The sequence below is a fragment of the Pseudopipra pipra genome, chromosome 9 (genome assembly GCF_036250125.1).
Source record: "Pseudopipra pipra isolate bDixPip1 chromosome 9, bDixPip1.hap1, whole genome shotgun sequence".
NCBI classification, from domain to species: domain Eukaryota; kingdom Metazoa; phylum Chordata; class Aves; order Passeriformes; family Pipridae; genus Pseudopipra; species Pseudopipra pipra.
The window spans coordinates 26239705-26267617 of record NC_087557.1 but is presented as its reverse complement, the minus strand read 5'-3'; the positions used below and the strand labels follow the sequence as shown (position 1 = coordinate 26267617).

Sequence of the window (27913 nt, the reverse complement as noted above, 5' to 3'; positions counted from 1 at the left end):
TGGGGCGGGGCCGGCCCGGCGGTTTTCCCGCCACCGGCGCGGCGCGCGCGGGCCGGGAGCGGGGCCGGGATCAGGATCCGTGAGGCGATGGTGGGTAAGAGGGGGGTGGTGGTGGAGTATGTGTGTGTGTGGGGGGGGGCACCGGGCCGGGGGAGCTGCGCCGGCCCTTCACTCTGTGTGAACGTGTGTGTTGTGCCTCTGTCCCAGAGGAGGAGCCTGGCCCCCAGCCAGCTGGCCAAGAGGAAGGCGGGCGATGAAGAGGAGGAAGAGGAGGAGGAGGATTGGCACCCCCCGGCGGTGAGCGAGGGGCCCCGGCGGGGTTTGGGGTGTGCAGGGTGTGTGTGTGTGTTTCCCCTGCCCCCGCAGCCGTGGGCAGGGGGATGCGGGGCGGCGGCGGCGCATCCAAGTCCCGCCCCGGCCCCGGATCCTCCTTCTGGGCATCAGCCCCCGCGTTTATGCTGTTTTCGCCACCCGCGGTAAAAGTTTGTGTCTGGACAGGCGGCTGACGGAAGAGTTTCGTTGTGTACCGGTGATGCTCGTGGTTAGGGAAAAACTGGTCCCCGGGAGAGCTTCCCAGTGCTCTGTGAAGGGGTGGGTGACTGGGTAACTGGGAATAGGCCAGTGTTTAAGACAAAACAGAAGGTTACGTCTTTTGTAACAGGACACAGGAGCATCAATTTCACCGGTTATCTGTAAGACACAGTTAAGACCTCGTTTAGCCATTCATAATGACACTCGTCCCAGCCCTAGTCCTAATTATATGTTCTATGTCAGATGGGTCAGAGAGTCTCACCTAGTGTTTTCTGTGTCAAATCCATTTTTCTGTGCCAGCAGGTGGTTGAAACCGTGCCTCAAGGTGAAGAGGCTGAAGAAGCTGACTTAACTGTGTTAAGTTCGGAAACAGATCAATGACTTGTTTATTTTCACGCCTTTCTAAGTGTTCGAAATGTAGGTTTCAGTGTGAGGCCTTTCACCTGCACAACAACAGGTGCCATGGGAGCCTCTGGGGACGTGCATGTAGTTTGTTTTCTGCTACTGACCCTTCCTTTTCTTAATTCCGCTTTTTCGGGGGGACGGGACAGGACTAATCTTAGTGTGAACAAGCCTGCCCTTTTACAGGGTAGCAGGTGGTTCTTAGCTAGGAGAATATTTTAAGCTTCAGGTAGAGGTTAAACTTTAGGGCACAGTGACCTTGGTGGTGCTGCTGGCTCCGTTACTTGGCAGTGGGGGCGAGTGGTGGCTGTGTCTGCTCAGAGCTGCTCAGCTGCCTGGCTGATGGTCTGTGTGGTTTGGTGCTCACTGAGTGTGACAGCGATGCATCTTTCTGGTCTCGCCAGATGCCCCTGAGTTGTTTTGTCGCGGTTCCGTTTTCCAGGCTCGGAAGAGGCAGAAGGCCGGCGGTGAGACGGAGAGCGGGGAATGTTACAGGTCTCCTTTCCGGAAACCCTTGGCTGCTCTGACCAACAGACCCCACTGCCTGGACAGCGCTCAGCATGTGAGTGGGTGTTGCTGCTGGCACACCATAGCACGTGCTCATCCATCGGGGAAGTCCAAGTGCTTCCGTGGCCCCATTTAATTGGAGGTATTATGGAAGCCACACACACACACAGAGTCTTTAGGAGAGGTCTTTTGCCAGCTCCAGCCATTTAATATTGAAGGAGGTGTGGTGGGGGAGCTTCCTGTAGTGAAAATCCTGAATGAGGGGGTTTTGTGGGGCCCAGCTGAAGGACAATGCCCAGGGACATGGGTCACTTTCCCCCCAGGTGGGTCAAGTGCTGGCTGCTTGCCTGGTTCTCCCCAAGCTTCCACTGCTGGAGACCAGATGCTGGACTGGCTGGGTGCTTGCTGATCCAGCATGGATGTTCCTGCAATGGTAACCCAGATCCTTTAAAGGAAATGAGTTGCCTGACTGAATTACCAAGGCAGGGGGAAGCTATAGCTTTTAAAGAAATGAATAAAGCTGGTGGATTTAGGAAGATGGGAGTTCAATTTCATGCATTAGAAAACCCAAAGGAAAATCATTTTGAAAAGTGGAGTTGGTGGAGGGAATAGTGCTGATTTGTGACTTTCATCCTTTTGGATTTTCTTGAAAATAGTTGGAGTTGAAGCTTGAATAGATTAAATAGAGGAACTCTGAGCACTTGGCAAAATTGAGTTTTTGAAAAATGTCCTGGACTTGCCTTCTTGAGCAGTCTCTGATTTCAGGCTTCTTAAATGTGTTTTCTTTCTGAATTCCTAGGAGGCTTTTATCCGCAGCATTTTGTCCAAACCCTTCAAAGTCCCCATTCCAAATTATAAAGGTAAGATGAGGAGATTTAAGGATTGTCTGTGTTGGCTGACTCGGGTAAAACAGATGATGCTTAGGCCTGTCAAATACATCTGTGGGGATTATTATTATTTTTTGCACTGATGCATGTGTTCCAGAAATCCTGACTTAATTTTGAAAGAAAAATACTGGCATATTAGCTAAGTCTTCATATTTCTTACTAGTATTTAGTTTGGATAATCCTACGTTTCAGAATTGGATTTTGTAGTCTTACTGCTATGCATTTGATGTAGTGCCAGGAGATTTTACACTGTATCACGAATACAAAAGCAAGATGAATTCCAAGCCATGAAGGTTTACCATTTAAATAATGATACAAACAGACAGAAGGCTGAGGTGAAAGAGATCCTATGTGCCAGTTTTGTTTCTGCTTGGCTTGGTGTGTTGAGCCTCAAGGTGATCTTCAAAACAAGATAGTTTTGAAGTTCAAAGCCTCAGCTGGTTTGAATCAGTGAAACACAAGATCTCAGAAACAAACGGGCCTGTTCGTGTCCCCTGTTTCCCCTTCACCCTCCAGCTGAAAAACTCGAATGCAGATCAACCAGTCTCACTCAAACTTCAGTTATAAAAATACGCCTGTAAGCAGACACTGAATATGGAATGACAAGCCCCAGAAGAGTTTGGCAGAGTTAGCTTTGTGGAAAAGCGGATTTGTCAGGAGGCAGAAACAGAGCTATAACTGAGAGCTGCTTTCTCTGGCTGTTATCTTCCTCTCTTTCTTGGGAAGTGTGGCTGTTCAGCGTGCTCTTTTCTTGGTGTTTGTGTGTGTGTGTGTGTGCTGCTGCCTCAGTTTGTGATACACTCCTGTTTTGCAAGGAACCTTAGCAAGCAGCAGACAAACAGACCGTGATTGAATCTTTTCCAAGCAAAATCAATCCTGGGAGCACAGTTGCCCGAGTTTTGGTGGGAAAGGGGATTTCTTTTTGTTCTTATGCTCTTTTTGTGTTTGTCTCCGTTCCAAAACTGTGACATCAAAATACAGTACTAGGAAAAGGGACTCGAGCTTGGTTTCTGTTATTCAAAGAAATTGGTTACAGGGTCAAACATCTCCTGTTGGTCATCAGAGAGAAAATAGTATTAGAATATTATTCTACTCTAGCAAGTAAGTAGTGGCAGTATGTATGATGCTAACTATGATACTGTAGAACTTCATCACTGTTAGAGATCAATTCCTGACCTTGCATCAGAGATGCATCTCTGGCTAAGTCTGGGTTAGGTGATCCCAAAAGAGGATTTGATCCAGTGTATACTGTATGTGGGAGTGTATTTATTGAGCTGCTGAGGTGCACATTCTGGAGCCCTACTTGGCTTTCAAAAAGCCAGAACAACCATCTTCGGGCAGCAGTGCCACTGCTCCATCTTTTCCTCTGTTCCTTCGTTCTGTTCTTCCCTGCCGCAGAGCTTCCCGCTGTGCGCCCGCAGAGCGCTGCCAAACAACGGCCCTGCTTAGTTTGCTGTCTGCACCAGCTGTGCGTGCACCTCCACTCCAGCACCCAATTAATTCACTGTTCCTAAACGTAATCCAGCTCTCCTGCAAGGCTCAGCTCTCCTCCAGGAAGATGTTGTTCTTTGAGTTGTGCCTTTTTTCGCTTTCAGGGCCCCTGGGCTTGCGCGCGCTGGGGATCAAACGGGCGGGAGTGAGGAGTCCTCTCCATGACCCCTTTGAGGAAGGAGCTCTGGTTCTGTACGAGCCCCCGGTGCTGAGTGCCCACGACCAGCTGAAAATAGACAAGTGAGTCATCACCTGGCAGAAATGCTGCAGCTCTGACCTCCTCCTAGGTGTAGGTTTATGTGCTTTTCTCCCAGACGTGCTTGAGCTGGGGTCTGAACATCAAGGGAAGTTGGTTTCCAAGTGTTCTGCCTCTGAATTGGTTCAGGTATGGTAACAATCAAAGAAAGAATGTACCCATGCAGGATTGTTTGTGTTCTTCCATAGACCGTTTCATCTCCCACACATCAAAAATTTAAATCTGTTGCAGGGAATGAGCCTGCACGCATGGAGAAGCTGTTTAGAAAATCCTATGGCTTAGCTGTCAGTCAGGAAACATCAGCATCTAAGGGCAAGCAGAGGGAGATGACTGACAGTCAATGTTAGGCTGCCTAATGGTTTTAATTTTGAAGTAGTTTCTTTTAAGCCACTGTTATAACTTAAAAGGGCTGTCAGCTGGATCTTCATGGGCAGAGGAGGGGGTTTCTCTCTCCGGGAATACAATTACAATATTGTTATCGAAACAAGAAAAACAATAATGACTTTTTAACTGTGTCTCTGAACAACATTCTGCCCTTGTTTTAACCACAGCCCACCTACATGGTTTCACTGATGGTTTAGACTGTGGATCAGGCCTCTGTGACTTCATTCTCAGAACTGAATTAATCCATTTTTCACTTTCTTCTTGGCAGTTACTTCCCCTGTACCAGAGGGAAGTCCTCAGGATAACAGTGAGATTTAACAAAACCTAAACATATGCTGTGCTGGGTTCATTAATCACAGTCTTCTTCCTCAACTGCCTCCTGCAGGGACAAAGCACCTGTCCATGTTGTGGTGGATCCTGTCCTCAGCCGTGTTTTACGACCCCATCAGAGAGAAGTAAGTTTTCCATCGGGACCTGAGGGTGTGGTGGAAGGGCTTGGTGCATTTCAAAAAGCTGCAGTTCCTCTGCTGGAATTGTTACAGGTCTGCATAGACCTCACAGACTGACAGTCTGTGACAGTCAAAGGGACTCTGGTCTGTTGCAAATGTGAACTGAACATGGTTTTAACCATCCTCTTAGATGCCTGAATGCTGCCAGTATTCTTTGTCCCTTTTTTAAGCAAAGAGTCAGGGCTGAAAGTCCTGCCTTTACTTACCTTGATGTCTGGAGATGGAGATCTGCTGATTGGATATAGTTGCAATAAACTCTGTTGCAACCCAGTCTTGAGTCAAGCAGGGCAGATTGTCCACTACTGTTTTACTGGTCAGCAGAATTGATTGGATCTGCACTTCCTGAGCCAGGAAACACTGAAGTTCCTCTTTCTGGTACCATGTTACCCGACAAAGTGTGGAGTAGGTTCCTACTTCAGTATGCTTTATTTGGAGGCTGCCCTTTACAGGTGTGAGCTGTCTCTGACCTACACATGACAGTGGACAGTGCCAAAAAATATGTTGTAAATATGTGCAACATCACAATATGGCAACAGTGGGTACAAACCTCCAGATACCTAATGCAGGTATCTGGACAGTTAGAAGTTCATCCCAGATGCAGTATATTATCATTTGAGCCTGGAGGCAGCACAGATGGAAGCTGTGATTGCTGATCTTGCAGGCTAAGCAGGTCAAGCTGGATGTGTCCCTGCCTGGCAGATCTTCACATGGCTCTGGGGGTGCTGTAGGCTGCTCATAGCTTGTACTTTTATCTCAGAGCTGGTCCTGAACCTGTGACCCGGTGTAGTGCTCGTCCCTGGCTACATGGCTGGAGGCACTCTGGTTTTGTGTGAGCTACTTCCTGCTGGTGCTTTTGTCAAGTACTCGAAGTTATGTTGGTGTCTCTGCTGGTTTTTGGCAGGTAGATATTTCTGATACAACACTTTCTGTTCTAGTCTGATGAGTAAGTCTCTTCCTGCTAAGATTCCTGTGCTGTTTTATGCAGGTGATTCTCCTAGAGAGTTGTACAGCTCTGCTCCAGCTTTGTTGTGACTTTTGCCCAGGTGCTGGATCCACAGCCAAATGCAGGCTTGTGGATAGTAATATAAGTCATAATTGTTCAGCTGGCTTAAATACATTCCATTAGCCTGTTGCAAGGGCCTAAGAAAGAAAGAAAAGGACTTTAGAATGTAAGTGAAGGTGCTCCATCTTCCAGTCCTTAATAGTGGAGTACAGAGGGGTGAATCTGTGCAGGTGTGTTTAGGTTGTATTCCTTGCTCCCTGCTCTGTTGACACAATGCAGGGAGCTTGTACTTTCCCAGCACAATGCCCTGGTTTTCTCTGACTCTCTTACCATCACATGGTAGAGGAACATTTTGCAGAACATTTCTTTTTTTTTTTTTTCCCCTTTTATCTGTCTCACTGATGTGTCAGAGCCTAATGCAGGGCTGAGCTCTTCTCCCACCATGTGACGTGGGTTATAACCTCAGCCCTGTGCCTTCTCTAAAGCTAAATCTGCTTTGGACCTTGAGCCCCCAGGTGAGTCATTGTGCTTCTAGGCAGAAGTGATGAAGGCTGCTAAGAGTATTCTGGGAATTAATCGGGCAGCAGAAACAATTCTGCTCACTCTATAATTCTGTGCTTTTAAAATTACCTAATTGGGTGTCGTTAAGATGATTAACCTCTTTGAAGTGATCAATGCATGTTAATTTATGGCCTGGGCCTGCCTAATGCAGTCAAGGGTAGAAATTTCTGGGAATTCATGTCAGGAAACTGGTTATAACTGTACAATTAAAATGTAGTATGATTTCCTGCGTGTTATGAGGTACATGTTGGCACCAGCAATGTTGTTCCAAACCAGATGTGGCTGCATTTTAGTTGTGTCTCGGGTGATTTCCCTCTGTCTCATTAGAACACTGCATGTCCCCAGGGATGTGTGTGTGCTGGTTGTTGCAGTATCACTCCTGTGCATTGTGGTAATGAAGTTGTCATTCTGCTGCTGCTGTCCCCATCCTGCTCTGAGAGAACAATTTTTTGGCAGGGAGTGAAGTTCCTGTGGGACTGTGTGACGAGCCGGCGGATCCCCGGGAGCCATGGCTGTATCATGGCAGACGAAATGGGGCTGGGCAAAACCCTGCAGTGCATCACACTCATGTGGACGCTCCTCCGGCAGAGCCCGGACTGCAAGCCTGAAATCGAGAAAGCCGTGGTGGTGTCTCCCTCCAGCCTGGTGAGAAACTGGTACAACGAGGTGGAGAAATGGCTGGGAGGAAGGATCCAGCCACTGGCCATTGATGGAGGCTCCAAAGAAGAGATTGACCGTAAACTAGGTACAGAAACGTTTGCAAACTGTGCACTTGGCTGGTTTAGGTCAAAATCTTGCATTGGGAGAAGCCCACGGCAGCTGATGTGAACATCTCTGAGCTGTCACTAGAGCTCTGGAGAGTGATTAAAGTCTTTCCACTAACATGTTTAGATCAGACCCTTGCACGTTTAGTAATAGTTGATCTTTTGGAATAATCCAGATCCAGTTGTGTAAAGTTAGGGCAGTCCCGGTGCCTCTTACTTTGCTCCAGCCACAAGGCAGGAAAGGAGATGGGAGGGTAATGGAAATGGGGACAGCGTGGGGAAAGGAGCATGGATATACATGTGTGGAAGGGATGCTGCAGAGCAGTTGAAACAGGCAGGTTTTCCAAGATTTTTAAGGCAAAAGTTTTGGCTATTTGACTCATTTTCTATTACTTTTCATCATCCTTCTTTTTTTTTCCTTCCCCCTTTTCCATCTGCAGTTGGCTTTATGAACCAGCGTGGCCTGCGAGTGCCTTCACCCATCCTGATCATCTCCTACGAAACCTTCCGACTCCACGCCGAGGTGTTGCAGAAGGGCAGTGTTGGGCTGGTCATATGTGATGAGGTACTGGGGCATCTTTAAGGAGAATCCATTCCTGGCATTTTCTCAGGATCCGGGTGAAACCTGATCTGCTTTCTTAAAAGGGAAGTGTACAGTGGGAAACAAGGCTTAGCTGTGGACAGCACCCATTCTGGTGTTTGAGAGGCTCTGAGTAACCAGATCAACCAGACTCTGTGAGCCTGAACAAGAGAGGGTGTCTTTGTGAGCCAAGATATGAGGAAAATCCAGTTGGTGGTAACTGTGGCTGCTTTGGCAGGGTGGGGGCACCTGCTAGGGCCCTCTCAGTGTGAAATGTGTAGCAGAAAGGAGGTCCACTGCCTGCCTGACTGTGTTGGGATCATAGTCAGAGATCCTGGCCCTGGCTCATTGATCTGGCTTTCATTTGGTTTTGTCTGTACTAAAGTGAGAAATACTTTCTGTTTGGCCTGGCCTCATGTTCTACCCAGTAATTTTTAACTTGGCTCTATTTGGAGCAAGGAGTTGGACTGGAGACCCCTAAGGTCTCTCCCAGCCTAAATAACTCTGGGATTTGTTTCTTGTGTGTAGTGTTGGCTGCTGTCAGCCATCTTATCTGACTATCTTATTCTGTGCCTGTGGGGGAAGTTTGAAGAGCACCCCCATGGCAGGACCCTCTGTCCCCTCTCTGTTGTCTCATGCTTGGGGTAGAGGTATGAGAGCTAGGTAAGGAGTCACTTCATGCTGCTTGTTCAAGAGGAAACAGAGCTGGCATGACTCCCAGCTCACCAACTGCTGGATCAGGCTTTGCCAAGCCCGTGTTGTCAAGCTCTGCTTTCACTTGGCTGAAATCGAGTTGTTTTTTCGTTTATAGTTCCCTATTTATAGGTAGTGAGAGCCAGAGATGCTTTGAAGGACAAAATAAAACAAATGTCCTCTGCCTCCTTGAAATGATCCATCTGGGGCCTCGGTGGCTGTTGAGGTGTCCACAACTGCCTCCTAGAGGGGATTTGTTAAATAGTGGTGCCACCCAGTGGTGTGGCTTTGTACTTGCTAGAACAGTGCTGAGAGGAGCTTATAAAGAACAAACGTCCTCATGAGTGTGCTTCCCATACACCTTTTATCTACTCAGTCCGTGACTGCCTGTACTTCTCAGTGCTCCTGGGATGGGGCCAGCAGATAAGGAGGCTGGGAATGCATGTCCTTGGCCTTGTGTCTTCTGTATGCTTTCAATAAATACTCGTCTCTGATGTGGTTTGGCACTTGTAAAGAGCATCTTATCACTTGTGCTTTGTCCTACGTAGCACTCAGATGCTAATAAAGTTGCTTTTTATCAGGCATGAGAAATGGGGCCTGTATTCAGGTTACCCTGTGAGAGATGCAGAACTTCTTTTTATTAGTGTGCAAAGGTCTGGCAATTCTGGACCTTTGCTTGTGGTCTGAATTGCTTGTGATCTTGATTTTTGGGTGAAGCAGTTTTACTGGTCCAGAGTTCAGTGCCTGGTATAGGTAGCTGAGAACATCCCTGTCCTTGAACAGGAAACAGTTCTTATACCATGTGGTGCTTGTTCTTTTCATGGTAGGCCTTCTTGCCTGCATGTGACTCATATTCCTGGTCTGGGAAGCTTGTAATGTCATGTTTCCTCACATAATGGCTTCAGGTTTTCCACCAGATTCTTGCCTTTGGAAGAAGTCTGTTGAAACACTTGCTCCACTACCGGGAATAGGAAAAATGATGAGATGCCTTGTGGGAGATACAGCATATCAGTGTTGACGAGGCTCTCCAAGCTGCTTCCCAACAGGGCCACTGGATTTATCGGCTTAATTCCTTTTTTCTGTTTTTTTAAAGGGCCATAGACTGAAGAACTCTGAAAACCAAACTTACCAAGCTCTCAACAGCTTAAACACACCTCGACGAGTCCTCATCTCGGGCACCCCCATCCAGAACGACCTGCTCGAGTATTTCAGCCTGGTGCACTTTGTCAATTCGGGCATCCTTGGTAAGAGGTGAATGTGTGAGAGATGCGAGGGAGGGGGAGTTGCTGGCCAGCAACAACTGAGACATTAGTGGGAGGAAAGACCATGGCAGAGGGCTTGGAACTAGATGATCTCTAAGGTCCCTTCCAACCCAAACCATTCTGCGATTCAATGAGACTTATTCTCAGTTTGTATCCAGAAAGTCTGGATCAAGGTCCTCTCTTCTAGAGGCTGTATATCACCAGAGCTCTGTTTCAAGAAGGTTGTAATTTAAAGTACACCAGTGTAACAGGTACTTTGGAAGGGAAATCAATTAAGGTGAAATGAATATATGAGTACTACGTGGCTGATCTTGAGTAGCTATAATGGTCAGCTAAAATGTCCACGTAGGCCAGGAGTTTCTCTGACAGTAAGACCTTGGAGATACCACAGGAATTGCTGGGCAGGAAGGTCCAGCTCATAATGGTACTTGCCACAACACTCCCAGGTTATAGCAAATTCAGAAATCTAAGCCAGGAGTGATGTCTTTGTAGGAGAGAGGCTCCATGGTGAGGAGGGTTTGATGTGACATTCTGTCTGCATTGAGTATAGAGGCAGCCTAGGAGACAGCTTTTCCCTGCTCTCATCCCCATCAGGGGGATGAAGTGATTGGTGCAAGGTGGAATAATGTATCTTGTGGAAGAGTTAGGCAACAAAGCCCAAATTTCTGGCAGTCTGCCATCCCATTTTCAGATACTCTCAGAGAAAGCTGAGGGTGATGTCTAGCAGCTGGAGTTAAGACTGCTCTTGTTTTTTAAGGCAAGGGAGGCCTATGAATATGGGGCTAACTTCATCTGAGATAGAAAAGAGTCTGGAGGAGAGATACTGATTAGTGTAAGTTTTCAGGGTCAAACACCTTCTACAACTGCTGGTAGCAGACTGAAATCTTCTATCTCTGGCTTCTGTGCTCTGCTTATGTCTGCAAGCTCTTTGTTTCAAAAGCAAAGTAGTTTTTGCATCCTCTCCTGTATCACTGGAAGCAGGTCTACTCCTTTTTAGTGTGGAATAGCTTGTCTTTGTCAAGAGGTTATTTTCTTTCTGCCAAGAAATTAAAATAAACAAATTTGTAAATCATTTATTTGTTGCTATAACTCCTCACACATGATTGTCTCAGGTTGTTGAGCATCCAGTCCAAGAGGCTTCTCATTAATTCTAGTGCATGCACAACTTGGATTAAACACAGTTCATTGAATTATTAGCCTTACAAGCAATATTTGGGCTGAATCTTTTTCTGTTCAGCTGTTCTGCCCCCAGGAGTTCTCAAGGAAAGGATGGAATGGGGTGGTAGATGTTCTACATCTGCTTGTTCCATTGTGCTTCAATTTTGGGTATTTCTTACAGGGAGCTGATGTGATTTCACCCACCTCCCCTTTGACCTGTACTCTGGGCAAGATTAGTCTCCCTGTACTTCCAGTTCGTTCTTCCTGAGATGAGGTTCATAGTGGAACTACTGCAGCAAAGCTGCATGCATGCAGTAGTCATTTTTCCCACTTTCAGCCTGTGACCAGTAATAAGCAACTGATTACAGATAATTTTGGAGTAGGCACACATAATGCCTGTGCTGTTTGTTTGCAAGGACAAAATCTGGGAGTAAAAGTACAGCTGGAATGTGAACAAAAACAGTATGTGCCTGATGGTTTAAATGAAATTGTGTGACCTTTGGCTGTGCATTGTTGTTGGAGTACAAAATGATTTTCTGTTGTACTCATTTGCCTGCCTTGTTTGAATCTTTTTTCCTGGCTAGAAAAAAAACCAAGTCATATGGATGGGATGAGGGTTTGTTTTATCTGCTGGACTCCGTGCTTGGGATGTGATAACTGGTGCTGTGGGATACTGATCAGAGGTTATTTGGTAGTAGTTCTCACTTTCTCACTTCTGTTTTGTACAGGTACTGCACAGGAATTTAAAAGACATTTTGAAATGCCCATCTTGAAAGGCAGAGATGCGGATGCAAGTGAAGCTGAGAGACACAAGGGAGAAGAGAGGCTTAAAGAGCTGATCAGTATTGTGAACAGGTGAACTTCATCCCTCTTCTCTTTGCAGAGCTTTTGCATAAGCCCTTTGCATAAGCCCTGCTATCTTTCCAAATTACAGTTGTAGCTGCAATGAATTCTCTTGCCATTTACGTCTATTCAGCAAGTGATTGTGCAAGTATTTATTGCATAAGAGATTTATATAGCATGTAGCTTTAGTCTGGAAAACAGTACTGGCATGGTACAGTCAGCTGCAGTCACCCCCAAGCAGTACCCTCAGGTACTGAATCGTTATTTGACTCTTATGTTTCTGTTTTCTCCTGGGATCTGAATAATAAGCCAGCATCCTTTTATTTGTGTTAAGATAACTCAAGTGTAGGCTGGGTCAGACTTGAGATCCATCCAGCCCAGGTATTGAGTAGCAGGTGGAGTATAAGGAATGTTACTCAGTTGTGCTGTTGATTGCCCAAGACCCAAAAGAGTCCAGCTCACTCTTTCATAGTTGTGTTGGCTCTCTTGGGCTAAGAGGACAGACTAGTGTTGTTAGAGATGAGACTTCTGTTCCCCAAGAAGCACCTCTGTGATGTAAAATGCTGTCTTACTTACCTTTGGTTGATTTTTTCATATTTGTTTAAACCTGTTCATGAATACAACCAGTTTATTCACATCTGCTGGCAGTTGCTTGGCTTTAAGAGCTTTTTATAGAAAAGGCTCTTGAATTCTCAGCATTGCTGGTGTCTTCATTTTTTTAAAAATTTTTTGTTTGTTTGTTTCTTTTGTTTTGTTTTTAAACCAGTCCTTTGTAACCATCACAAATACAATAGTGCATAGTCATGATAAACTGAATTTCACACTAAGTGCAGTCTCTCTCTGTAGAGACAGTCCTGACCTTGACTCAGATCAGCTGCAGAAGTGTAAGAAAAAGGAAACATTGGGAGGAGAAGAGCTTTTATTCCTTAGGTGCATTAATTTCTCTTTATAGCTGATGGAAAAGGGGTGTAAAAGTGTGTTCAGGAATGCTTGTGGCTGGCTCTGTTGGGGTCTGCGTCCCTTCCTTTATTGTGCAACAGTCATAGTACACAAATAGGGAAGATGGAGCACACAAGGAGTAACAGATGAATCTGATAGGTTTGGTAGGAATTGCAAATGGGATGGTGATGCAAAGCCATGTGGAATCACAGGTGTAAGGCTGGAAGGGCCCCAGAGAAAGCATCTAATCCGTTTTGCTGTCCTAAGGTAGAAGATGGTAGGCCTAAACCATTTCTTAACCCCCACCCAGCACTGAAGACCTTGCAATTCCCTAGGACACCTTTTCCAGGGCATCACTGTCTTTGCAGTTAGAAAATGCTCTTAATGTGTAACATAAATCTCCCTTACTGCAGTTTAAGCCTATTATTTTTCATCCTACTGCTTATGGTTTGGAGATCAGATTATTCCTTTATTTACCAGCCTTTGACAGATTTTGGGGCTGTCATACATCCCTGCTTTCTTCTGTAGGTTTTGTAACATATTTTTGATGTTTCCTGGCAGAACTGGGTTTCTGCACCTCTTATTCTAGTTGCTCAGTTCAGCACTTTTTCTAATTCATCCCATCTTTTCTTAAGTGTGGTAGAACTGCTCCATGGGGCATTTCCAGAGCCCCAAAGGATTTTGCCCTCTGCTGAAACCTTGGACCATCTTGGCTGAGGGTGGCTACTAAGTGGGGAACTGCCTGCTTGTAATTTGGATTATGCCCACGGTGTGTGATGGTTAATTCCTGTCCTCATTTGCTGTCCATCCTACTGGTCTTTGCAGCTCAAACTGTGAGTGCTGTTGGTATTTTGAGGAAGAGCAGAGTTTCTCTTGTAAGTGACTGAGCTCTGTTAGGTGGAATCAAGCCTGAGCCCTCCAAATTTCATGAACCACGTTTGGAAGTCTGTCAAAGACAGTGGGTTATCCTGAGCTCTGTAACATGGCTTCGTGTGGATGGTGTCTGGCCTTTGCCATGTGTTAGACTGTCACAGGCTTTTGGAGATAAGATGTCAAAGGGACTGACCACATGAGGAAAACTAGTGATAAAACAGGGGTTTGATGTCATCCAAGCATCTGATCTTAATTTCTCTCCCTGCAGATGTTTAATTCGAAGAACTTCAGACATCCTGTCCAAATACCTGCCAGTGAAGATTGAGCAGGTGGTCTGCTGCAGGTACCAAAAAAGCATGTACTGTGCCTGGGAAATGGGATGAGCAACAGGAAGGACTAAAATGTTGCAAAGAGCCCTTCAGTTCTTGTGGCTGCTTTCCTCTAGGAATGAAGTCGTAGCCATTGGCAATATGTTGCTTTTCCTCCTGAAGCCAGGATGGGCAACCCACAGCTGGTGGTTCTGGTGTTCTGGTGTTGTGCAGCAGAGCCCTGGGCCGTGCAGAGCATCTGTAGGCTTCTCTTCCAGCTCTGGGCTGGGATAGCAATGCTCTACCAGCAGCTTTGGGGGTTGTTCTAATCTGTCCATCCTGTAGCTAAAAAAAATTAAGCTGAAAGGAGCACAGTGTGCAGGTGGAGCAGGATGGGCTTTGGTTTGGGTGCAAGCTGAGACTGCAGAGCTCTTGTTCTGTTTCAGACTGACACCTCTGCAGGCTGAGCTGTACAAGAACTTCCTGAAGCAAGCCAAGCCAGCGGAGGAGCTGAAGGAGGGCAAAATCAGTGTGTCATCTCTCTCTTCCATCACTTCCTTGAAGAAGCTCTGTAACCGTGAGTTGTTCCAGTCATGTAGTGGCTTTGGGCTTTGCACTGTTGGTGGGGTTTTTTGAGTCTCCCTTGTGCACTCCACAGTTTCTGAGCTCTGTTTATTCTGCAGACCCTGCTCTTATCCATGATAAGTGTGTGGAAGAGGAAGAAGGATTTATGGGAGCCCTGGACTTGTTCCCTGCTGGCTACAGCACCAAATCTGTGGAGCCCCAGCTTTCAGGTACTGTGGAACTCAACAGTACAGATGTGCTGACTAGCACAGGCAACCATGAGACTCTATTTAGCATCTTATCAAGTGCCCTTCCAAGGTCCGGAATTTGGGAGCTTCTGCTCTAGCTTTTTCTTTCTTTCATTTTTATCCAGGAAAGATGCTGGTTCTGGATTACATCCTTGCTGTCACCAAAAGCACCAGTAGTGACAAGGTGGTTTTAGTGTCTAACTACACTCAGACACTGGATCTATTTGAAAAGCTCTGCAGGAGCAGAAGGTTTGTCTTTGGGCTTTGCTTCTTTAATCCTGTGAGACGGTACTTGCAGCCTACACTGTAAAAGAACTGTCTATTTCTACACTTTCTATCAGCAGGAACTCATGATCTCTTTTACCTCAAGTGTTCCTGAATTGGAACTACTGTGGCTTGAGCTTTGTCTGCTGGGGTCACTCAGCAGAAAGTCTCTGGCCCTCTGCAAAAGTTCCTAAAGCCCATTACGAGGCTGGTTTTGACAGATTTTTCTCTTATAAGTAGGATGCTCTAAAGATGGCAGCAGTCTGATTGTAGTAAATGCTGTTCTAGGTATTTATATGTCCGTCTGGACGGCACCATGTCCATTAAAAAGAGAGCAAAGATTGTGGAGCGATTCAACAGCCCCTCGGTGAGTGGAACCTGCCAGATGCGAGCAGGTCTCCTGCCAGTTCTGAGGGCTGCGAGTAAAAGTGTGGCTGCCTCTGTGGTCTAATCCAAGCCTGCCTTTTTCCAGAGCCCCGAGTTCATCTTCATGTTAAGCAGCAAAGCAGGTGGCTGTGGTTTGAACCTGATTGGGGCCAACAGGCTGGTGATGTTCGACCCCGACTGGAATCCGGCCAACGACGAGCAGGCCATGGCTCGCGTGTGGCGGGACGGCCAGAAGAAGATGTGCTACATCTACCGACTGCTTTCGGTGAGCCAGACTCCTCTCACCTCCCCAGCGTGGAGCTCTGGGTGCCAGCCCAGACTGGGTGCCAGCCCAGACTGCAGCTGCTGTGATTTGGGCCAGGAGGGAAAGAACTCCTTTTTGTGTTGGTGACCAGAATTGATTGGAACTTAATTGCTTCCTACCCTTAGATGTGTTGCCATGGAAAACCATGAAGGCTCTAGCTTGGAGGGTCATTACTGCAGCCCCTGGTTTCTAACAGTGTCTGGCTTCTGAGAAATAGAAACAACTGTGGCTTTGCAGATAAGAGATGCTCCTTTGAAGTCGTTTAGGCATCTGACTTCTTTAATTTCGTGGGATGTCTGATGCCAAAGTTGCTGTTTTTCAGGCTGCAGCCTGTTTTAGTTGGGTGTATGTGTGCTTAAGAAACAGCAGGTACATTCCTGGAATTACAGCAGCATTTGGGATGGGGCTGCCAGTTAGCAGGTGGGGTAGCTGCTCTGTAATGAAAAACCATGAAGGAGACTAGTATTTTCAGGCTACTGTAACACTTTTCAGATTGGGGTTTATTCTTTTTTATTTTTTTTTAAATGTGTATTTTGAGGTTGTTTGGGGGGTTTTGGGGTTTTTCTTGAGTGTAAGCTTGGGTTCCTTGACCAATTATTATTTTTACTTTAACAAAACAAACATTCTTTGCCCATCTCTTCCTAATGGAGTTACGCTGCTTCTCTGGCCTGGCTGCACTTGGAAGCACTGCTTTTAGAATTAGGAAACCAGTCTGCAAATCATGACTAATCACCCCCCTCCTTGGTATTATGTTTGTTTGCAAAACAGACATTTTGCTCTTAGATTTTTGCCTTCAGAATGTAGCACACTGGGCTTTCTGCACATCTGTTTTACAAGCAGTCATCTCCCTCCAGACAGGGTGTGATTGATTTGTGTGTGGGTGAGCCAGCAAATATTTCTGATGCTTGTGTCACCCAGGGCTAGCCCTTGTTGCTGTGTTTTGGCAAGGTTGTGCTTGGGATTTTTTGTCAGGGAGCAGCTGTAGCTGCTCAGCTCTTCCCCCTTCTTTCCTGTCAGCACAACCTGGTGCAGTGTCTGAGCTTTAGCTACGAGTGGCAGCTCCACCTCTTCCTCATCCGTATGTCCACTGGATCCACTCCTGTAGCCACAGTGAAAGACAAGCAGAGTGGGGTTGGATCAGGAACCAAATAGACATGGTTGGAGTGCAGCACAGTAAAACTTGCCTGTCATCTGTACTGGCTTGGCAAGGCCCTGAGGGTTCCTGACAGCTTAGTGCTGTTTGATCTGTGACACTTCCTATAACACTGGTGTCCCAATTGTGCTTCATCTCTGACTCTCTCCCGTGTAGACAGGGACCATAGAGGAGAAGATATTCCAACGCCAGACCCACAAGAAGGCCCTCAGCAGCTGTGTGGTGGATGAAGAGCAGGATGTAGAAAGGCACTTCTCCCTTGGGGAGCTGAAGGAGCTCTTCACACTGAATGAGACCACCACCAGTGACACCCATGACAAGTGAGTAGTCTGAATGATGAGTGGCTGAGATAGCAAAAGAACCACTCCACAGTTTGGTCTTGTGATTCAGGGATTCCTCAGGCATTCCTCAGGCTGCAGGAGGAAACTCAGAGGGGGGGCCCCAAGCGTCTCTGCTTCTGAAGCTGTTAACTATCTGGGGATGAGCACTTCCTTGCTGTCCTCCCTTTTTGTTGTCTTAGAAAAGCTATGCTGGCTGGACAAGTGAGCAAACTATCTTGTTGCTGCCTGTGGTTGGAAACCGTAAAATACTGCAGTTAGTGAAAAGAGAGAAATGGATCAGAGCTGCTCAGATTGGTGGAGCCCAACCTGGTCCTTCCTTGTCACTCTCTTCCTGTTGGTCTGTGATTTCCGAATGCTGAACTGCTTCCCACTGCTAGGGCTTCTCTATCTGCTAAGAATTCATGAAGCCAACCCAAGTGCTCTTCCAGGGACTAAAACAATCCTCCATTGTCTGCCCTTCTCCCCCACTCCTGAGACCTGTGATATTGTAGCCACCAGAAAGAGAACAGGGAGTGCAGGAAAAATGCTTCACAGTGAAGGTTGAGATTCTTAGTTCAGCCAAGAAATGAAGAGGGTTAGTTTTAAGGTGACTCAAAGCTTAGCTCAGTGTAGGTATCCAGTCTGCATGGCAACAGCCCTTGCCGGCAGGGCTGCTGCTGCTCTTTGTCTCCTTATGTGACAGCTCAGTAGGGCATCTCCAAAACAGCCCAAGGACAACCAGGTGGCTGTAGTGGGAGCCAGGATGGAGCATTTTGGAGTATAGTGTGCTCTTTTGAATTCAGGAATCCTGATGCAATACTAAGAAGGAGTTAGCAGCAGTCACTCCAGAGCTGCTCTAAGCAATTGTCCCACACCTTTCAGGGGAAACTCCACCTCAACTTCCTTTGGGTCCTGCTGGACTATTCCCACGTGGTTAAATGTGGAGAGGGAGTGCCCTTAGAAACAAAACCTCTGGGTTTCCAGAATGTGTGAGTCACTCTGTATTTGTCAAGTTCACCAGAAGGTAATTGTGTGTTTAAATGAAACACGGTAGTAATTCAGAAACTGGAAATCCAGTTGTTGGTGTTACAGGTGGAGGGGAGTTAATCCAAATGTTCCGGGGCTGCATTTTTAAACAACCCATACACTGAAGCAGCAGAGGAGCCTTGCACTGATCTTGCACCGACTGTGTTCCAGGATCAAGTGCCGTCGCTGTGTGAACGGGCACCAGGTACGGCCCCCTCCCGAAGGCTCCGACTGCACCTCGGACCTGTCCCAGTGGCACCACTGTGCGGATAAGCGGGGGCTGCAGGACTCCGTGCTGAAGGCTGCCTGGGACACCGCCGTCACCTTCACTTTCCATCATCACTCCCATGAGGAGCAGCGAGGGATTCCCTAACAGGTTACTGTCCCCTGTGGGGGCAAGTTTAATCCCTTTCAAGGAAAGGGGCAGTGGGTAGCTGTGCCTGCTGGACTGGTGTGTGGCTGTGGAATAGCAGAACAGCGTGGCTTCTGAGCGGCTGGAAGGGCCCTCGGCAGTGTTCAGTCTACTGCAACAGCAAGGAGTCCGTGGCTTTTTCTCTGCTGTTGTATTGTGTGCCTGAAAAACATCCCCTTGGGAACTGGGAATAACAGGACCTTGCATGCTTGATCTGACTTAGCACTGGTTCTCCTGCTGTTGGTGTCTGTGCCTTCGACTCAGCCAGGTTTAAGTTAGGCCTGGAGTTTTAGAGTACTTGATGTGCAGTCATGTGTTTGTTGGTTTTTTTTTTCCTTGACAGCTATGGCTTACAGCTGCTGATCAAAACTTGCAGGATCCATTTCTGCTGTGAAATGTGAACCTGGCTTATTACTTGGGAACAACAGGATTTGTACAAGAGAAAAAAATTTTAGCTTTTCTGTTGAACATCTGACTGGAAGGATCATGCAGGCAGTAGAAAATCAGGCTCTATTATGGTAACTAATTTCTAAAACCACTTGCTTTGTTATGGGCAGGATCCCCTGATCTAGCAGAGTGTTTTAATTGAGATCACCTTACCAGCCAGAAATAAAATTCACACTTTAGTACATTATGGGTCTTAAATATATTTTTATTGTAAAAATGTTACAAAAGACCAAACTATTTAAAACCTCTGTAAAATGACTGCAGACATTGGAAAGGGGCAACAGGATTGCAAATAAACAGCAAGCTACTTGGTACATAAAGCATCTTTTTTGGTATAAAGTAAAATTTTCCAAATGGAAAGGCCTGGGGGCTTTGTTTAAGATTATTTTCTACTCCCCTTAAGTGGAGGAAGGAGTTCTTATTTCACAGAATGGCTGAAGTTGGAAGGGACCTCAGGTGATACTGTGCAATAGCCCTCCTCAAAAGCAGGGCTGGTTGCCAAGGACCACAACCAGATGGCTTGTGAGTCTCTCCCACAATGGAGGTGGTTATGGATGAGGCATTGGCTGAAACAACATGAAATTTGTCACAATACCCAGTGAAATAAATAACTGCTTGTTCAGAAGTCTGGAGGAAGTCACAGAAGCCCCTTTGATATATGTCCCACTTAAAGTACTCAAAGGAAGATGGTAGAGTTTAGATCACCTGGAAATATAGCTGTTGACCCACATGGTCTCATGTGTCACTTCACTGTCATAACCCTTCAAATGAATAGAAAAGTGACAAGAACAACTCTGTACTGCTTGAAGCAGGGGAAGAAACCCCCACCTGTGCTGTGAAATCAATTGTCCTGGCCTGGGACCAAACTGCTTAGTTCAAGCTGATGGGTTTTCTCTGCTCCTGTGTCCATCACATGACACTGATGTAGTCAGCAAAGGCCTGGGAGGAGTCCCACGAGTCGTTGACCACACTGCACACAGCTTTGAGACGCCGAAGTGCTTCTTGAGCTGTTTCTGCGTCCTGGTCCAGCCAATTTTGGAAGAGGCGGAGGTGTGTGAACTGAATCTGTCCCCCTCTCTGCTGGATGTGGCCTTCCAGCTTCTCTGTGAACTCCAGGAGCCCATCAGGTTTGATGCAATTTGAGCTTTCCAGGGAAAGAAAGATAAAAAATGTCATTAAGAGTCTAGGCTATAATTTGAGCAGTTTAAATTACTGTTCCCTCCAGTAACTGCCAGTGCAGGTACAGTGGGGATGTTTCAAGGCTAAGTGCACCTTCAGCAGTACAAAGTGTGAAAAACAAAACTGAAGCACAGTAATATGAAGGGCTGGAAACATTTTAAACCTAAGGTGGTAACCGCTGACAAGTTAAACTCATTATCCTCCTTACCACTGACTTAAGTAGATCTAGATGTGGCCTTAAAATGTTGCTGGACCCAAGCTGCTGGGTAAGCAGTGCCAGGAGCACTTCAGTCTCACAGCAGCTGTCAACCGCCTGGACCAAGGGGCTTACCCCAACCTACAAGTCCCAGCACCAGCCTCAGCAGTAAGTGATCATTTATGTCTTCCTTCTGAGAAAATCTGAAGAGCATGTGTCAGGTCCTGGTGTTTCTAGGAGATTCAAAGGTCACTTCCCTTGCACAGCTGTGTAAATAAATATCAAGTTGCATGCTGGACTTGAATCTTGTCAGAGGTACAGTAACAATGAGGATTCAAGGCTGCTGAAGGAGTAGCCATGGTTAAATAAATTGTCAAGCCTGTGTGTCTGCAACCTGAGCCATTAGGATGTAAGGAAAGGGTGGGGGCAGAATCATGCAATGCAGTTGTTAATATTGCAGAAATGCCACCCCCCACATACTTCATGAAGGTTACTGCCTATCCTTATGGCCACTCAGGCTCAAGAAGAGAGCAGCACTTCAGATGAAAGACCAAAGATGAGGAAAGGAATGTAGAGGCCTCCACAGGATCTGACAGGCAATGACAACATTCCCTCCACAGGGGCAGTGGAAACAGAGCTGTTCATACTGATGGCTAAGAATAAACATAGAGATGTTACTTCTTACCTACAGCTTGGGGAGGGCCTGCAGCAGCCTCCCAAGGGAGCAGCAAACCAAAGCCGCTTTTAAGATGGAGCTTGACTCATTTATAAAGGGAACAGTGAGATGCCTCAGAGATGCTGGAGGTTCCTGAGGCTGTATGTGCCCATTGCAGTACTCTCAGCTTTTCCTGGGCACACATTCCCTCAAGGAAGGAACAAAACCACGCTCAGGTTCCCGTGATGCCAGAGCCCAGTTCAGCTCTGTCCCTCCCCAAACAAGAAATTCAGTGTTTAGTGCAGCAGAATACCTGACATCCAGCTGGCAAAGAGAAGAGGAGGAATCTTCAGAGAAAATGTCTGCAAGGGCAACCAGCCTGTGATTCCCTAAAAGGGGAGAAATGTCACTTAGATGCAAACTGGGAACTGTTTTGAAATTTTAAATGGCCACAGGGCTGGGATAACAGTGCAGAAAGGAGGCTGTAATGATGTGAACACAGCACAAAGGGCCCATCTCTGCACCCTCAGTTTGTCCCCCTAAGTGGCCTAAAGTGAATTCATCCCCTTGAGTACAGTGTTCAAGGCAATGAAGACATCTGCTCATAGGACAGTTGTTTCACTAGAAAAATTCTGGTTTTGTTTGAGAAGTCCATATGCAGCTTTGTTTTAGAAATTAAGTGTATTCAGGTTATGCCAAGCTTTTCTGTTTTATTTCATTAAAAGAACAGAAAAGAATATTCTGGATTCACCTGAAATTAATTTCTCAAACATTTCTACTTGGCTTCTGATCCAAAAAGCCTATCATTTCTCAAAATTCAGTTCCACTTAGTCACAAACCTTACTTGTTCCCATCTCTCCAGTGTCTGCCAACAGCTGTTAAGACACAAAATGCCCAAACTTGGGCAAAATCTGTGCCTTTGAATGAGAGGCAGAACATCTGCTGCTGGATCTGTTCCTGTTCAAGAGCCTGAGGAAGATCAGTGTTCAGTCAAATCTGGAGACCTGCTGATACTTGCTTTTGCTGCAGAGAAAAGCAGCTGTAATGCCTGCACGGCACTTGGGCCCTTGGTACGTTGCTGATCACAACTGAAATTTTGCCTTTAAAAAATGAACCCAGTGCTCCTTACTTTGTGAGCCAAATGGACTCTGTTCATGGATGTGATAATTTCAGCACTGCAGTGTCCCCAGCTGTCAGTGACTCCAGCCCTGAAGTTACCTCCAAGAGAGCTGGTCTAAGGCCCCACAGCAGTGTTCACAGTACGCACCGAGGCGATTCCCGGGCAGTTTGAGGCTCTTCAGGGATGAATTTCTTTTCACTGTATTGATTATTTCTGACAGAAACTCAGCAGTAGAGCTTTCAAACAGCCGGCAGAAGGAAAACGTGATTTCTGCAGAAGAAATGGATTGACAGTACATGTGAGTACTCCCTGTGCCTCATTATTTCATGATTACATTCTGCAGACAGCTCCAGTCCCTAATCCATATGGAATAACAAAGCTACTCCAGCCGTGGATTGCATATAACAGCACTTCTGCTCTGTCAGGAAGACAGCTGAGATCACACCTAGGGAAGTGGCTTTGCCAGCTGACCCAGTTAAAGGCTGATGTGCTCTGCAGGTTAAAAATCTTTGTTTTATAGCTGAGACTACAGACTCTTCTCTGCCCCATACATCAGCCTTGCAGCTGCTCTTCTCTGCCCTGCTGGCACAAAGAACCAGGCACGTTCCCACTCTGCCAGCAGCTACAGATCTGCTCCAGGGACTGCTGACATTTGGCTAAACCTTACACGTCCAAAGATCACCTCTTAAATGTCAGCTAGCTGAAAGCAGCCACTGGCAGCATCTTTCCAAGCAACAGCACCCAGGAGTTTGCTGTACCTTGCAGGACGGGATCCTGAAGCAAAAGCAGAACTTCTTTCTGGTGCTCAGCCAGATTCACATCATGAAAGCTCAGTTTCTTCAAATTCGGAGTACACTCTAAAAGCAAAACAAATTCTCAGGTAAAGCACTGTACACCCTTGACCCAGCTAACACCCAGAAACTGAGCTGGACTGTAGGTAATTTGTGCTGGATTGTGAGTAATTAAAAAGGAACCATCGCTGACACCCATTTCCTTTTCTCAGGAGACTTCAAGGGTCTACATTGAAGAAAGCTACACTGTGTGTGCCCCAGTGATGCTGCCCAAGGGGTACCTTTGAGCGCCTCCAGAAGGAGCCCGAGCTCCTGAGAGCAGGGCAGCGTGGCACTGTCAAGGGACAGCTGCTGGAGGGACTTCGATGCCTTGAGCACTGGCTGCAGGAACGTGGTGTGCAGAGGTTCCCTGGGGAATCGGATCTCCAGCTGCTCCAGGCAGCTTTCTAAGGGAAGAAAAACAAGCAACAATGAGTGAGTTTGGCCTGGAGCTCCCATCTTCAATGTAGCTGGTCCCACAACAGGCAGGAAGCCTGTATGCCTGACACCACTATCATTTAGGTCGGTAGAAATTGCTTATGAAACGTGCCCTGCCCCACAGAGCTCCGTGGCAACTCAGACCTCTGGTGATGTCAGTCACTTACGGCTCATTCCAGGACTCCTGCCAGACCAAAGGGCTGCTAGTTTCTACAGGGCTCTGGCAGTGAAATAAAGCTTGAGAAAAGGTCACTCTTTATGCACAAACCAGTCAGTGTCTCTCCAGAGCACAGCTCTTTGCTGAGCCCCCTGCAGACTCACTCACACTTTGCTCACTGCTTTTCTGGCCGTTCAAGGGCTAATAAGGGTGATGGGGACCTGTGAGCTGAGCACATGCTGCTGCAGCTCCCAGGCTTGGCCACTGCTTTGCTACCTTCTGTGGTACTGAGATGATCAAGGGATGCCTTCCCTCTGCTTAAGGATCTGACTAAGGGTTAGAACCTCACAGTCAATGGCATGGACAAAAGGGAAGCTCCCAATCAATTTACAGATCTGGTGGGATATGCTCCCCATGGGCAGTCACAGCCAGCAGGTTGTGACTGGCCCTGTACGAAGCTGATGTTGCAGCAGGCTGGCATACAGCTTTCTCCAAGACTCAGGCTCCACAGAGCACCTCACAGGCCAGAAGTGACAAACTGCAGCATCTAAATCAGAAAGGCTGTAATTGCCTAATAACACACCACCATAATAGTGTGGAGTGTGTGAAGCGCGTGCCAAGCTTTTACAGCCGTATCTGCCTGCCAAGTCCTGGTCATCACTCAGGAGGATGATTCCTACCTGGGATTTCTACCTCACTGCAACTTGCATTTCCCTCTGGCCTGTTCCCCTCCGGCTGGTTTTTGAGGTCGAAGCTGACTGAGAGCGTGTGGAGCTGTGGGAAGGCACTCAGGATGCAGCGAACGAGCTCCATGCAAGGCATGTGGGAGAAGACGTCACTCACGCGCAGCACACGGAGGCGGCAGCCCGGGTGGCGGGAGAGGGCCCGGAGCCCGGAGAGGATGCAGCAGATGTTGGCATCCAGGCCTGGAACAGCATCGGTACAGAGAGGTGTTAGCTGTGACCGTACAGACACTGATGCACACGCAGCTGGAGCTGCACCAACAGCCACGCAACCCGAGTCAAAGCCTAAACTCACTGACTGCTGCAAGTGGGAGATGGAGATCCAGCTCTTCCCTTCGCCCTCTCTGAAGGTGTTTAAGCACAAAGCTGGGGGTGTTCTGGAGCAGAAGGGCCCCATCCTCTCCCTCAAACAAGTCCTCACGCTGATTAAAATCTCTCCTGACACCCAAGATGAGGCACCAATACTCTTACAATGCCCCTCCCAGTAAAAACAAAACCAGGGTAACACCCGAGCAGTAAGTCAGACCATTAGAGCAGGGCTGGAAGGAACGCCCTGTTCACAGCACTGACCATTGTAAGACAGAACCAAGTTTTCTAAAGACACCCAGGAGCTCAGCAGGTTACTCAGAGTCCGACATGTCTCCCCAGTCAAAGGAATGGAGAACAATTCCAGAGTGGACACACTTCGGAAGCGGTGAGCAGCTTTCAGAGAAAAGATCCCAGCAGGTCCTCCTCTTTTCTTACAGCCAGCACAGCCAGTGCACGGAGATCCAGGGGAGGAACTAGTCCAGTTCTCTGTGTTTTCGTCCTCTGTGCTGCTGGTTTTGTCAAGTAGCCCTGAATTACCCTCTCTAGCAACAGTAAAAACAAAATCATACAGGTCTTCTGGGTCAGCATAGGGTCCCCTGCTCCGTCTGAGGCAGCAACGTTTCCTCCCCACTGCGGGTTTCAGCCGTCTGCGTGTCTTTCGAAGAACAGGGTGACAGGACAGCTGCCCTGAGCCACAGCGAGGGGAAGGTTCCCCCTGAATGCTGGTGTGGTCACAGGGCCCCTCGCTGCTGGCCTCCTCACACGGTTGGTTTTGCAGGGGAGAACTTCTTGGGACAGAGAGGACAGAGTTCAGGTGAGCATCAGCCTCCACTGGGGCCTCAGGGAATCCCTTCTGGTTCTCACCATTGCTCCCCTCCCTCTCAGCGTCACGGCCACTCTCTGCTCGCTCCTGCACCAACTCCTGGCTTGGGGCTCTGTCCTCTCTGCAAAGGCCACACTGATAAGCGAGGGCATTTCCTGAGCGCCAAAACCCAGCACTCATGCTCAAAATGAGAACGAGAAGAACCGTGTCGGGAACAGGCCAGGAATACATGGACACCTGGCTGACAGAGCCGTGGTGAATCAGCCGGTGGAGGAGCAAAACCAGCGAACGCCTGATGGACTGGTCGGAGGAGAGGAGGTGCTGGAACTTCAGGATGCGCAGGGAGCCAGCCAGGTTTTCCAGCACTTTGTGGTTGTGCTCAGCAGCGAGCTCCACGGCACCCTGCAGCATGTTGCAGAGGGTGAGCTGGGACACGTGCGGGGAGCTGTGGAGCAGCGGCGAAAAGTGATGGTCGTTGAGGCGCCAGTCGGAGGAAACGTCCAAGACACCGTGGAGAACATTGGAGAAGAACGTTTCAAGGAACTTCTTCCTCCAACAGGTTATATTCTGCAATTGAACAGGGCATAGGAACAAAAAGCGTTTTTCTCGTTCTTTTTAAGCTAAATTTTTGCTGTCTGCTAACCTGGTAAATGCAGTGTCCAAAAACCCCTCCTGCTACCTCCACCACTGAGACCACTTTTCTACTTCTCAACATCCTTCCTCAGTGTATTCCTTGAAAGCCTGAGTTTACTCCCATGGCTCTCTCCATTCTGCTTCTGGCCCAGTTTAAACATATTCAGTGGTTTGAAACTGAGCCATGTTTTTGCCTATTGAAAACCACGTCATCGGCAATTTTCTTCCTGAGCATCTGTTTACAGGCTGTCATTAAGTTGCCTGCTAATGATTTTTTTATGATGACTCAATGAAGCTGCTTCAGTTTTCCTACATAAAACCATTCTGCAAACTCACTGTCTTCTCTAAGTATTTTTCTCATGCTTTCTAAGACATCAGCACAGTTTTTACCAGCGTAGGTGTAAGCACGACATAAGATACTGTTTTTATCCTTTGTTTCCCTGAGAATCTCTGAAGACAAATTTTATTCTTTTGGCAAACTCGCTGTTGGGAGATGAAGGGTGTGGCTACACACTTCCGTTCCTTTTATGAACCCTGCTTCCCAAAATGTTTGTGCTACCAGGGTCATGCTTTGGTCTGGAGCTCTATGAATGCTTATAAACAAGTGCCAGCAATCGCTTAGAAGTGGCCAGAAACAAAACCTCATGGAAAACGGCACCTGTGTCGTGCCCCTTCTCCCACCTTAGCATTTCCTCACCTCTGAGTTGGGTGGCCTGGTTTTCATCACATCATCCCACAGCTGGCGCCAGATGGGCTGTGTCGAGAGGCCTGGGGGGAAAAACCATCAACGGGGTGCTTTCACCCTTCTCCCCATCCCAGTGCTCTGCCCTGGGGCTCACTGGGGTGCCAGGAGCACAGACCCAGACCCTGCGGCACAAGGACAGGCAGGGGGAAAACTGCCGCCTTTGACGGGGCACGAGTTAAAAATGTCAGGTTTTGTTGGTCCTCAAAAGGAGCGAAGTTACAGCAGGGCCCGCAGCGGTGCGGGAACCCTGCCGGGGTGTGGGACAGAGCACGAGGGTTTGGATGCAAGAGATTGTCCCAGCCCCGGTAGCAGGGACGGTGTTCTGGGGGTATCCCTCTTGCACAGAGGGTTCACCCCCCTGGGTCGGGGCTCCCCTCTCCAGCGGAGGGTCTCTCTAGTGTGGGACTCGTCCCTCCAGGTTTGGGGGCATCCCCGCAGCCTCCCACCCCATCACTTTGGGGGCCCCATCCCTCCCGCCCGGAGGTCCCCCCCGCGGTCGCCGCCGTCCCCGGCGGTGTCACCTGCTCTCCGCGCGGCGCCCTCGGCCCGCTCGAGGTGGAAGATGGTGAGGAGCGGCAGGAGCCCCCGCAGGAGGTGCCCGGGCAGCGCTGCGGAGAGGGAGAAGGCGGCAGGGTGCGGGCAGGCCCAGGCCCCGCACCCCGCCGCCCCGCGCCGCCCGCGCCTTACCCCAGACGTCCCGCTCCAGGGCGCCCATGCTGCGGCTCACGGCGGCCGCGCTCAGCGCGAACAGGCTGCGCGGCCCCTCCGCCGCCATCGCCGCCTCGGGCACCGCCCCCCCGCCCCGCGCCGCCATCTTGGGAGGCGGCGGCAGCGGGCGGCCATGTTGGGGAGGTCGCGTCGGGCGGCGGGGCCGGACGAGCGGGCGGCGGCCGAGCCGAGCCGGCTCCAAGGCAGCGGGCCCCGGGAAGAAAGGATAAAGCGGACAGGGAGCGCAGCAATGGCCGTGCTGGCGCTGTCAGGGGCGCGGCAGCCGGCGGCGGCCATGCTG

General features: G+C 48.2%; 3 protein-coding genes across 5 annotated transcripts in view; 1 reads left to right on the top strand and 2 right to left on the bottom strand.

Annotated features, from left to right (window-relative positions):
• Positions 1-27913, bottom strand: part of POMGNT1 (protein O-linked mannose N-acetylglucosaminyltransferase 1 (beta 1,2-)) — a 166927-nt gene that overhangs the window by 100587 nt on the left and 38427 nt on the right. The window lies entirely within an intron of this gene.
• Positions 5-19263, top strand: RAD54L (RAD54 like). Of its 2 annotated transcripts, XM_064665323.1 has the most exons (18): positions 5-90; positions 208-297; positions 1376-1495; positions 2240-2300; positions 3923-4058; positions 4844-4913; positions 6988-7276; positions 7736-7860; positions 9662-9812; positions 11717-11843; positions 13912-13986; positions 14398-14528; positions 14635-14745; positions 14889-15012; positions 15316-15394; positions 15500-15679; positions 17028-17191; positions 18389-19263. In XM_064665323.1, exons 1-18 carry the CDS (start codon positions 88-90, stop codon positions 18588-18590), a joined length of 2238 nt encoding a protein of 745 aa, XP_064521393.1. In that variant the 5' UTR covers positions 5-87; the 3' UTR covers positions 18591-19263. The 2 variants fall into 2 exon arrangements, with proteins under 2 accessions (XP_064521393.1, XP_064521394.1); XM_064665324.1 differs by lacking the exons at positions 5-90; positions 208-297; positions 1376-1495; ... (1 more) ...; positions 3923-4058; positions 4844-4913 and adding an exon at positions 6467-6485.
• On the bottom strand, positions 19261-27867 carry LRRC41 (leucine rich repeat containing 41). 2 transcript variants are annotated; one of them, XM_064665326.1, is made up of 10 exons: positions 27592-27867; positions 27426-27512; positions 26857-26927; positions 24965-26093; positions 24332-24577; positions 23299-23463; positions 22985-23083; positions 22374-22496; positions 21420-21495; positions 19261-20220 (listed from the first exon to the last, which is right to left on the bottom strand). In XM_064665326.1, the coding sequence occupies exons 1-10, from the start codon at positions 27716-27718 to the stop codon at positions 19986-19988; spliced, it is 2358 nt and encodes a 785-aa protein (XP_064521396.1). In that variant the 5' UTR covers positions 27719-27867; the 3' UTR covers positions 19261-19985. The 2 variants fall into 2 exon arrangements, with proteins under 2 accessions (XP_064521396.1, XP_064521395.1); XM_064665325.1 differs by lacking the exon at positions 19261-20220 and adding an exon at positions 21150-21314 and having other exon boundaries at positions 27592-27795.

Coding starts and splice junctions, on each gene's coding strand:
- RAD54L (XM_064665323.1), top strand. Junction 2,301..3,922: donor CCCCATTCCAAATTATAAAG/GTAAGATGAGGA, acceptor TTTCGCTTTCAG/GGCCCCTGGGCTTGCGCGCG. Junction 15,013..15,315: donor AAGCTCTGCAGGAGCAGAAG/GTTTGTCTTTGG, acceptor ATGCTGTTCTAG/GTATTTATATGTCCGTCTGG.
- LRRC41 (XM_064665326.1), bottom strand. CDS start 27,718: ATGGCGGCGCGGGGCGGGGGGGCGGTGCCCGAGGCGGCGATGGCGGCG. Junction 27,513..27,591: donor CCTGGAGCGGGACGTCTGGG/GTAAGGCGCGGG, acceptor CCCTCTCCGCAG/CGCTGCCCGGGCACCTCCTG. Junction 23,464..24,331: donor CAGTGAGGTAGAAATCCCAG/GTAGGAATCATC, acceptor TTCTTCCCTTAG/AAAGCTGCCTGGAGCAGCTG.